Source organism: Lotus japonicus, chromosome 3 (assembly GCF_012489685.1).
Source record: "Lotus japonicus ecotype B-129 chromosome 3, LjGifu_v1.2".
NCBI lineage: Eukaryota > Viridiplantae > Streptophyta > Magnoliopsida > Fabales > Fabaceae > Lotus > Lotus japonicus.
In genome coordinates this window covers 25,200,305-25,213,008 of record NC_080043.1, presented here as the reverse complement: position 1 = coordinate 25,213,008, position 12,704 = coordinate 25,200,305, and the positions used below count along the sequence as shown (strand labels likewise).

The 12,704-nt window shown below is 33.6% G+C and overlaps 1 protein-coding gene across 1 annotated transcript; it reads left to right on the top strand.

Moving 5' to 3' along the window:
* Nucleotides 1-116: 116 nt before the first annotated feature.
* On the top strand, nucleotides 117-689 carry LOC130743824 (cysteine-rich receptor-like protein kinase 43). Its single transcript, XM_057596048.1, has one exon. It carries the CDS (start codon nucleotides 117-119, stop codon nucleotides 687-689), a length of 573 nt encoding a protein of 190 aa, XP_057452031.1.
* Nucleotides 690-12,704: the final 12,015 nt, after the last annotated feature.

Sequence of the window (12,704 nt, the reverse complement as noted above, 5' to 3'; positions counted from 1 at the left end):
AAGGGTACAACCCTTAAGAATGAGGCGCAACTCATGTCTCTCATTGGAAACCACCAAAACTTTCTGCCAGCTTTAGGACACAACATTGATGAGAATGGCAACTTTTATATGATATCATGAATATTGCCCTATATGAATATTACCCTAGGGGCAATATTCATGATATCATATTCAGCACCGATAACAAACTTAATTGGGAGCTAAAGCTCCCAATTATAAAAGGAATTGCCTCTGGTTTGAATTATCTCCATCATGAGTTGGAGTTCGGAGCGCTCCTCCATATGGACATCAAGTTGGCTAATGTTCTGTTAGATGCCAACTTCATTCCCAAAATATCGGATTTTGGATTGGGGCTGGTGTTTTCTCACTGCAATTCCTCTCCTATTGTGGCAAAAAAGGGTATTGTGGGAATTGAAACTTATATTGTCCCTGAAGTTAAATTTGGGGTCTTGTCAAGCAAGGCAGACGTGTACAGTTTTGGATATGTCCCCTTTGAACTCATTACTGAACGCGTGACGGATGGTGCTAATCTTACCAACCTGCATAAGGCTCTCAAGTTGGGTTATGAAGGGCAATATTTTGAATTGCCTCTGCCGGAATTGCCCTATACTGATGATTCAGCAGTGGCAGATCAGATGGATCAATGTCTGACACTTGCAGTAGCATGTATGATAATAAAAATTCATTGAGAACCAATCGTTTGTAGTAATTTCTGCTCAGAACCGCAATATAAGATCTCTCTGTCTGTGCTGCTCACCCATTGCAGTTTGAAGGGAACGAATAACCACGTGTTACCATATTGTGCATTCCTAAGCTCCAAAAATTAGCATCTATTATAAAATATTAAATCTAAAGTGTGAAATGCAGTGTTGCCAAATGCCTTTTACTTCAACAACATCACATATGTAGCTTTAGTTGTCAACTTATACATACTTGACATCTTTCATCTTTGAAGTTCCATTATAATTAAATGAAAATAAAAGGTACATATAAACTTTGTAATAAATCAATTTAATTTCTCAGAACCCTATCGAAGTGAAGCCTTTCTCCTTCTTCGCTCTTTATCTCCATGTATGCGGTTATTTCTTCTTCGCTGAAACTCTTTCCCTACAAATTTTCCACTTCATCCAAACTTTCCAAACCTTCCATGGTCTGTTGCAGGAAGAAGATGAAGAAACTCACCCTCGAACCGGTCCGCTGTTCGGGTGTGGGTGGAGCATTCGTTCATGGAATGCAAATGATGAAGCGACCTTTGTTGATTCGTGCTGCTGCATCTGAAGAAGAAAACAATCAGGCTAGTCCTCAAATAACTCTTCCGCTCATCGACTTTGCTGATGTAACAAAAACTACCTAGGACTTCACCCGGTTTCTTGGGTCTGGTGTGTTTGGGAGGTGTTCTAGGGCATTTTAGACATTGGAACTGAAGTTGCAGTAAAAAGGGGTACAACCATGAAGAACTCGCTTAAGAATGAGGCGCAGCTCATGTCTCTCATTGGAAACCACCAAAACATTCTGCCAGCTTTAGGACACAACATTGATGAGAATGGCAACTTTTATATGATATCATGAATATTGCCCTATATGAATATTGCTCTAGGGGCAATATTCATGATATCATATTCAGCACCGATAACAAACTTAATTCAATCATAAAAGGAATTGCCTCTGGTTTGAATTATCTTCATCATGAGTTGGAGTTCGGAGCGCTCCTCCATATGGACATCAAGTTGGCTAATGTTCCGTTAGATGCCGACTTCATTCCCAAAATATCGGATTTTTGATTGGGGCTGTTGTTTTCTCACCGCAATTCCTCTCCTATTGTGGCAAAAAAGGGTGTTGTGGGAACTGACACTTAAATGGCCCCTGAAGTTAAATTTGGGGTCTTGTCGAGCAAGGCAAACGTGTACAGTTTTGGACATGTCCTCTTTGAACTCATTACTGAACGCGTGATGGATGGTGCTAATCTTACCAACCTGCATAAGGCTCTGCAGTTGTGTTATGAAGGGCAAGATTTTGAATTTCCTCTGCCGGAATTGCCCTATACTTATGATTCAACAGTGGCAGATCAGATGGATCAATGTCCGACACTTGCAGTAGCATGTGTGAGCTTCTATCCGGACCAAAGACCCTCCATGAAGGATGTGTGTAGCTCCCTTGATATGATGACTTAGGCATTTAAACATAGGCAGAAGCCCTTCAAACTCTATAGGGTTGAGTAGATATGATGACTTAGGCATTTGAACATAGGTAAAAGTGAGAGATTTTTTTGGTATTGTATAGCTATATTCCCACAACAACTGGATTGTTTACTGTTACAAATCTATCTACACCCAGATTATTGTGTATCTAATAGTATTCTGGTTTATTGTTTTGTTTAGGCATTTTGTTTACTGTGAATTTGTAAATATTTATCCATTTGGGACTTGTATTTTATTTTCAAAAAAAAATCAATTTAATTTCTTATTAAAAATAAGAATATTGTGAAATTTGAAAATTATTACAAAATTATTATTATTATTATTATTATTATTATTATTATTATTATTATTTCTAATATCTCAACAATCTTAAATGTCTCTCGAATGTTGAGACTGAAGTTCAATGTTCAATTTGTTGTTGTGTCTACAGTCGAAGGGCTTCCTTAGTAGTTTAGAATATATTAAGGAATTCTTCATAGGAAGAGTTGTAAAAGAAATTATAAGCAACTTGATGTTAGACTTGCGCGTTGCGCGTATATATATAATTTTTTAGTAAAACAATTTTTATTTTAAAACATAAATCAAACGTGAGTTATTAAATAGTAAGTTAAAATATTAATTGTGTCAACACCGATGATATTTTCTAATAATTAAAATATTACATAGAATTAAAAATAAATCATGCAACTAACTTAATATCTCATACTACATAAATATAAATTATTTTAAAAAACTTAATTCATGAATAAGAATTTTTAAAAATAAAAATTACAATGTCATGTTTTCATATTATTATATTAAATATATCAATTCAAAAATATAAATTTCATAAAATGCTACGAAAAAATATTTGTATATTATATAGGTAGTAAACATGTATTATGTTTGTTATGTAAACATGCGTTTTATATGGCCTAAGATTCCGCCAACAATACTTGTTAAGGAATGTTATAATTGAAAGCGACTCCACAATTGCAATTGGTTGGGCCTGTTCTAGAGAAAGAAGACCTTGGAAGCTTATTAACGAGCTAAACCAAATCGACCTGCTAATGAAGGAGGTAAACTGCTTGGGGATTACGCACACTCTCAGGGATGGGAATAGTGTTGCTGACCTATTAGCAAATAAAGGATGTGAGTCCACTGAACCTCTTTGGATACTACTAGAAGATGTAGGGAATCACGTTCTAGCTTAATGACGGCCACCATGGAAGATCAATTTTGAGGAGATACTTGTTAGCTGCTCCTGTCTGTTATCCCTTCAATTATGGGCTTTTGTACTTGTTGCTTTTGTTAGCCAAGAAGACATTAGATTCATGGTACTTCATGGGTTAGTTGTAAAAGCCTCACTTTGGGGTAGTTTTCTACTCTTGGTTGTACTGGCACCTGCATGCCAAACTTATGTACCTTGGTCCATGAGCTTACTTATAATACCATTTGAACTTCCAAAAAAAAAAATGTAAACATGCATTTTAAGTGTGTTATACAAACATGCATTATATCGTTCTTGAATGAAAATATCAAGACTCTATGAAATTATCTAGAAGTATCTAAATATTTTAAATTTCTATTTACTTTCATGTGGGGATGGGGTAGAAGTCTCCCCGACACAAATTTGAGGACAGGGAAGTGGCTAATAAAAAATAGTAACGGCTGCTCTAAAAAAAGAAATATTGTTGTAAGAAATAAAAAAATCACTTTAGGAAAAAAATATATTAATTATTTAAAAATTAAAGATATGTAGCCCTAGTTCCTCTATTACAACTTAGTTTTATATTTTGAATATTTCACTTTATATTGTGGATTGTATGCTCTGAAAACTTCACATACGGTTTGATGTTGAATTTTTGTTTATATTATTTAAATTTAGTTTACTATATAGTAAATTTGTGAAATTTAGTATCTATCTATATCTATATCTATATCTATCTATATCTATATCTATATCTATCTATATCTATTTATATCTATATCTATATCTATATCTATATCTATATCTATCTATATCTATATCTATATCTATCTATCTATATCTATATCTATATCTATATCTATCTATATTATATATAAAGGGAAAGCTTTTGCAGCCTGGAGGGCGACTTTGTCATTCAATATTTCATTGTACATCACTTTCAAATTAAGCATGGGTATTTACGTAAAAATGCTACATATTTTCGTTAGATTGGATCAGGACCGTTGATTGCATCTGCAATGTTGTTGGCATCCATCATATGTTAATGTCTCTTCCTCTTCCCCATTCATCAGTTACACTTTCTCATAAACCTCTTGGGCTTCAACAATCTTCCCACCATTCAATGAATTTAATTCATCCTCACATGGGCACTCCTAAGATCAAACAAGTTTGCATCGTCTCTTCCTCTTCCACCTTCTCAAGTTCCACCTTATCATCCACCTCTTTAGCTTCAACAATCTCCCTATAAAATGTCTTCAACAAGTTTTCCTCACATGGGCACTCTCAAATCAAAGCACGCACGCAACAGAGAAACACGATTCTACCAACCCTCCGAACCATCTGTGCCGATTTCCACATCAAGGTATAACTCAATCACTTATGCTTCATTCCTTTGATTATATTCAATATCATATCTCAATAATCTTTTGTTTTATCTCACATCTTTCCTTCCTGTTTCTTTAACAGACAAGTCCTACTTATCATCCTCTACATTACTGTAAGAACTCTTTCTTGAACACTTTTTTTTTTTGCTTTTCATGTTGGCATTTTCTCGGAGAAATAGTTTCTGATTTATAATTCAGGCATATTTTGCTATATATGTTAGTGCAGTTGTTGTTAACTTGACAATCACAATTTTATTTTATTTTTCTATTGTTTACTTCATTGAGTGCATGTTTATGCTACAAAATAAAAAACATGGACGAATAATTTGCTTGCAGTTCTGGAGAATGTGTATTTTCATGACCATCATCTGCCATGATTTTAGAAGTCATTACTGATCCATCTACAGCAAGTTTGCAACATTCGAATGTCACTCAAATCATTTTAACTCTTCTTCTCCCGATTTTCAATTTTTCACCAGTATCTTCTTCTCCCCCCAAACCACTGATGAGTTGCATTCGTCTCTTATTTTTATTTTTATTTTTTTAATTCACCTACCCAAGATAGACAATCTAAGGACTTCATCACATTTTCATTATGTAATACATAATTTGGTCTCTTCATTTCTCATAAATGCATACTGTTGTGATTCTCAGATTTCTATTCTATTTGTTATGTTATGTTACAGTGCCTTTAAACTTAGTTCTTTCATTGTGCCTTATGTCATAAGCTTACCTATTGTTAGTTCTTTTGCCATCTCCATTTCATTTGGAGCATACTTCTATCCGTGACTTAATCACTTGAGGTCCACTGAATGAAAAGAATTCATCAATTGGCAAAAACAATTATCACATTTGTTACCTACCATCTGGATAAGGTTAGATAAATGGGTAACCTTGCAGAAATTTAGGCATGTTAAAACAATATTATGTTTTTTTATTCAACATTATTCCTCTTATCCTATTTGGTGGAGACATTGGAAGAGAGCTGAACTGGTTTTTTAATAGAACAGTTTTAGCTTATTTTGTAATGGCTTTCAAGTAATTTGTGAATTCATAGTTTTGTGGTCAATTGATCAATAATTAGCATTTTTATTTTGTTGTTAAACTTTAATTGATTTTATGTTGAGCTTTGATTTAATTTGCAACTGAACTTGATTTGTTTTAAATTACTTTTCAGGATACTAGAGTATTTCTAATCTTCTCTACTGACATTGATGACAATAACTTTGCTCGGATATCGTTCTTTGTAATGCTCGTCCGACCGCGCGAATCAAAGCATGCATGTGGTCTTCTGGTGGTTGAGATGACTATTGATGCGGCAAGAGTTGGCCATCCATGATGGTTTTGTTGTCGTGCATGAAACTTTGGTAATGACTTTGCTCTAATCCCGTTGTTTGGGTATGCTCGTCCGACTGACTTAGAGTATGCGTATGGTTCTCTTGTGTGTTAGGTGGTTGTTGATACTGCAAGAGTTGGCGATGATGATGTTGTTGTCGCACCTGAAACCATGGCAATCAAGGTCACGTTGATAGGGATTTTCGTTTTTGGCTTTTTTTTCTATCGTTGTTTTCGTTGGCAGGATCGTTGTTGTTCCGCCGTAGAGTTGTATTTTGTTTTTTCTTTCTTAATTTGTACTTATCCTTTGTCGAGAAGATTTATATCTTAACTGGTCATGAATTCAATGAACGTTTTTGCTTTCGAAAAAAAATTGATTCACAAGAAGGACATATCCATGTTGTACACTATGAGGACAACTGCCCCACTTAATTTTAAGAAAAACTCTAACAATAAACCAAAGTAGTAAGATTATATATTTTGCCCTCATCATGAGGTACAAATTGCCCTTGCAATAATACTGCCATCAATCTGTAAAGCTAAACGTTCTCACCTGCGGTAAATGTGAGGGACGTTGTAGGCTAATAAATTCCTAGAGGAACCAGAACTGCAAAACAGTAATACGTGAGAATCAAAAATGACATTAAATCTTTAAAATATTAGTCCATTCAATGAATTTAAATTTTATATTACATTATCTTATTTAATTTAATATAAATTGGAAAAATAAAAAATTAATATTATATTTCTAAAGAAGATAAATAATGAGATAAATTAACATCGCTAACGTAATCCCTATTTCAAAAATAATACAGTGTAAATATTAATGTGTAAATAAAATAACACTAAATATACTTTATAAAATAAATAATGCTAAATATAAAAATAATCATACATTTCAGCTGATTCAATAACTAATTTATTGATTTAAAAAAAAACTAATTTATTGTTTCAAAAAAAATAACTAATTTATTAAAAAGAAGAATTTCAATCAATTAATCTATCAACTTTCTACTTTCATCTTTTCTTCGGGTTTCAGCTGAATTTTTGTCACTTACTATAGAAATTGTAACAAAGATATGTATTTATTTAATTCCATCCATTTGGCCCATTTCTTAATAATATATGGGAAGAAAAAAAACAATAGGGCCATAGAGATAGGTAAAATGAGTATTTACATTTTTTTACAATCGCAAAGTAAACAAACCAATAAAAGAAACTAAGTTACAACATACTGATACAAAGATGTAATTAAACTTGAACGCGACTGCCTCCATACACATCGATGCACGCCATCTTTCAAAGCTTGGTGAACTAACATATCTGCAACATTATTTCTATCCCAAGAGATATGAACAATCAACACCTACCAATCCCATTGTAGCATACCTATGATCTAGGTAATAACCTCTCTCGCCTAAAAGTGGTCAATAGCGACATTATATTGCAGAACATTCAACATCTTCAAACAATCCGTATATAACCAAAATCCCAACTGTGTTCCATGATTATGCTAATTTGTTTTACCTGCGTTCCATTAAGAATTTTCTTCTTATATTTGAGACATGGACGGTTTATAGTACAAAATATTTGCACGTGGATGAAAAATTTAGTTTATATATATATATATAATGGAATAAGACATGATTCATGTATTATATAGTCATTCAATTAGGTTTTGTCATTTTTTATATCATATTTAAATAAAATGGAAAGATAAAATAGTGATATATATATATATATTTCTGTTTTTGAAAAACAAAATACGAATCAAGCTTAAGCATATGATTAACTTACATCACTTCGATCATACTTCATTGATCTCTCACATGAGCGGATATCTATAACTCAATCACGTAAACATCTATCTTTCAAATGAATAGTAGAGCTACGTTATCTTGGCGAAGCTTAGGAAACTGACAAGCATCAATCCATCTCTAGACATTAGGTTTATCAGATGGTTAACTCTAGGTCGAACTCTAAGAGTTGCATTTTTCGCTCTTACGTTGAATCAAACAATATGTTCTGCGTGTGTAAATAAAACATAATATTATAAAGATCAAGAGAAAAATCATTGAATCATTTCAAAGAACATGATTTTTTTTGAGAGAGAATCACATAAAAAAGATAAGTATCATACAGTTGCATCTAAATTCAAACAAAAGAAAATTAGCTATCCATTTTCATGGATAACTTTACAAACATAAAACAGAGTCAAGAAGAATTGGATCTCGCTGTCGAATATGGCATCCAAGCCTCCTCTCTAATTGCTCCCAACTTTCTCCCCTGTTTTCTCCTTATTTCTAAGGTCTAGGGATCAAAATGAATGAAGAGAGAATGAAAAATATGATATATCTCAAATTTACCGTACATCTTGTCGCTTTTCATTGTGACTAATTATTTTGTATTTCAAGTATATAGCAAATCTTCCGTACATCTTGTCGCTTTTTATTGTGACTAATTATTTTGTATTTACAAGTATATAGCAACTTGGCATTAAAGAAATCGTAAATTTATTACCCATATATAAAGAATGTGAAGTAGAAACCAAAGTACAATTTTTATTTAAAAAAAAGCAGACAATTGTCGTCGCTAGTCTAATATTTTATCCGGTAACTTGAGTTTTGGTCTGAGTGAGTTCGCTACTCAGAACCGCAATCATGAAAAGTTAAGATAACTCCACCTGAGTTATTTGATTTGACTCCTAAAGGCTATACAAATAGCTATTAGAGGACAGTTAATTTGTGAAACTTCAAAAATTAATAGAAGGGGAAGTATTAATTTGAAAATTAAAAGTTATAGCACTGATGGTTCTCAATCTGCTGCGTTGAGTACCAATCATCAGTAGTAATTTCTGCTCAGAACCACAATATAAGATATCTCCGTCTGTGTTGCTCACCCATTGCAGTTTGAAGGGCACAGATAACCACGTGATACCATATTGTGCATTCCTAAACTCTAAAAATGAGCATCTATTATAAAATATTAAATCTGAAGAGTGAAATGCAGTGTTGCTACTTCAGCAACATCACATATGTAGTTTAGTTGTCAACTCATACAGACTTGACATCTTTCATCTTCGAAGCTTCATTGTAATTAAATGAAAATAAAAGGTAGATATAGACTTTGTAATAAATCAATTTAATTTCTTATTAAAAATAAGAATATTGTGAAATTTAAAAATTATTACAAAATTAAAATTATTATTATTATTATTTCTAATATCTCAACAATCTTAAATGTCTCTCGAATGTTGAGACTGAAGTTCAATGGTCAATTTGTTGTTGTGTCTAGAGTTCAAGGGGTTCCTAAGCAGTTTAGGATATATTAAGGAATTCTTCAGAGGAAGATAAAACTCTAGTTGTAAAAGAAATTATAAGCAACTAGATGTTAGACTTGCGCGTTGCGCGTATATATATAATTTTTTGTAGTAAGACAATTTTTATTTTAAAACATAAATCAAATGTGAGTTATTAAATTGTAAGTTAAAATATTAATTGTGTCAATACCGATAGTATTTGCGAATAATTAAAATCTTACATAGAATTAACAATAAATCATGCAACTAACTTAATATCTCATACTACATAAATATAAATTATTTTAAAAAACTTAATTCATGAATAAGAATTTTTAAAAATAAAAATTACAATGTCATTTATTATTATTACACTAAATATATCAATACAAAAATATAAATTTCATAAAATGATATGAATATTTGTATATTATATAGGTATTAAACATGTATTATGTTTGTTATGTAAACATGCATTTTAAGTGTGTTATACACACATGCATTATATCGTTCTTGAATGAAAATACCAACTCTATGACATTATCTAGAAGTATCTAAATATTTTAAATTTCTATTTACTTTCATGTGGGGATGGGGTTAAAGTCTCCCCGGCACAAATTTGGGGATGAGGAAGTGGCTAATAAAAAATAGTAACTGCTCTAAAAAAAAAGAAATATTGTTGTGAGAAATAAAAAATCACTTCAGGGAAAAAAATATATTAATTATTTAAAAATTAGGGATATGAAGCCTTACTTCCTCTATTACAACTTAGTTTTATATTTTGAATATTTCACTTCATATTGTGGATTGTATGTTCTGAAAACTTCACATACGGTTTGATGTTGAATTTTTGTTAATATTATTTAAATTTAGTTTACTATATAGTAAATTTGTGAAATTTAGTTTACTATATTGTAAATTTGTGAAATTTAGTATATACTATATATATAACGTTATATTTTTTTTAATCTCATGTGTCATCCGCATCAATTCCTTTGAGCCAATCATGTTTAAATCATGTAGGACTACAATGAGCAACACAATTCTCTCGGCAATATGGAACATGAGGAACGATCTCGTTTTCAATGGTGTTCCCCATAAATTGGGGCCAGATAGGGAGAAGGAGATAAAGTCTTGGGCAAGCTCGGTGAATATGCAGTATTGTATGGTTCCGGCAGTGGGTTCAGCGAGAGGTCTTGTTTCAATGTGGAGGGAGAATGCTTTGCTTGGCTGGTTTTAAACTGTGCTGTTGCGGGGTTTGGAAACAATCTTTATATGTGTTGTCTTGCCTATGAATTGTAATGGTGGAAGGATTAAGTGTAGGGGGATTGTGAGGTTGGAAAGGAGAATTCATTGTTATTGCGTGAGCTAAGAAGACTGAGGTGTTTTGTGTTTCCTGGTTGTATTTTTTCTCCTTTTTGGATTGTTGCGGGTTGTGTTTATGGAAGGTGGCAGCTTGGAGTGCTCATGGTTTGTCTTGGTAGCTGAATAGATGGATGCCCAATTTCCTTCGAGGCTTTGGAAGTGGTTATGTTTTTTATGGCTTGGCAGGATCATGATAAAGAAATTAAATTCTTGTAGTTTCATGGTGGATATGGTGACTTGTGGCATAATTCTTAGGGTTGAAGCTAAGCATTGTCTTGGAACCGTTTTGTTTTTAAGTTTGGTTATGGGGTTATTATTGTGTTTGGGTTGTTTTCTGTCATGGCCTCATGGGGAGACATTTGGTGGATTGTACCATGTTCTGTTTTTGGTTGTTTGTTTGGAATTTTGTCATGGTTGTCTTGGGTGTGGGGTACTCTTTTTCTTTCTCTAGGATTTTTCCCACTAGGTTTTCCTCAGAAAAGTTTTAACGAGGCTTCACTCCCAAGCTTTGGTTCCCCCATGATTTAACCAGTTGAATTTGGTTGTGTTTGCTCTAGCATGAGATCGAAGAGTGTTCTCATGGTTTACTCTCTTAATCAATATATGATTTTTGTTCTAAAAAAGAAACTCTTCAAGAATTTTATCCGTTCAGTGGGTATGGAGCAAATTGCGGTTAATAAAACCCTTGGGTCCTCTCTTATCCAGTTGCAAGGCCAGCCACCGGGGAGTTTTGATGTTGGACGTCCACACGCAAGGGTCATTCATTGGGTTAAACCAGACAGTGGTTGGGTCAAAGTGAACGTAGATGGAGCTGTGGATGCTAATTGTATGACCAGTTGTGGGGGTGTAATTCGGGACGCTAATGGGTTGTGGTTACATGGCTTCAGTCACAATATGGGCGCTCAAAGCTCTGCCAATGCCTTCCTGGCTGAGCTTCTTGCCGTGAAGGAGGCCGTGGACTTAGTTGTTAGCCTTGACTTGCATCAGGTGGTTGTCGAATCAGACGCAGGTGAAGTTTTGAACTTGTTGAACTTTGGGTCGATGGGTCTCACCAGTTTGCCCATATTGGGGATGATATTACTCACCTGAAGAATGCTTATGGCACTCTCATGTTCCAACACACTCCCAGGGAGTCGAATGTTGTAGCTGACTACCTAGCGAAGACGGGTCTCCTTCTCCCCTTTGGGTCTCACTTTTTCATGTCACCTTTTGGTGCTTGCCATGTTCTGTTGGATAAGGATACTGCCTCTACTGATCCCCCTATAGTGGGTTCTTCTTTGCCTTAGTGCTTCTGTTTTTTGGGCTTTGCCCTTCCTTGTAATAAAAAAAAGTATTTAATGTGGATGTATTCATAAATACTTTAATTTAAGACTTAAATTAAAGTTAGAAAAAACATCACACGAGTTAATCCTCACATTTGATGATTTTTTTTACATCGGAAAGATAAACTGCACCCGCCATGAATTGATTCATGGACCTTCCCCTACCTAACCTATATGTCCCTCAGCTCCTGCCACTTGAGCTATCCTACAGACACATTTGATTTGATGGTATTATACATATATGTATATATCACCTTTTTTCCTAATTTTGTGTTTTATTTTTTTTATAACATGTTTGGGATCCCTGCAAGTACTTGAAAGTTGAAAGGAGATAGTGAATGGGGACGGGGAAATAATATGTCATGCAACAAAGATTAAAGATGGGGATAGAGATGAAAGAGACATGCGAGGACAAGGAACAAGAAGGAACAGAAATTGAATGAAATGAGAATAATATATAACTTGCACATGTTTTGATGTTTTCAAGATATTTAATATAAATGATCTATCTAAACTTTGATAAAATATTACTTTTTTTTTTTGGTAACATGGTGGGATTGGGCCCCGAAAAACAAAAAAAAACTACACTACAGGAACTCTAAGGGAAGCAAA

Excerpts from the sequence above, each read along its gene's own strand:
- LOC130743824 (XM_057596048.1), top strand. The coding sequence starts at position 117 with ATGAATATTGCCCTATATGAATATTACCCTAGGGGCAATATTCATGAT.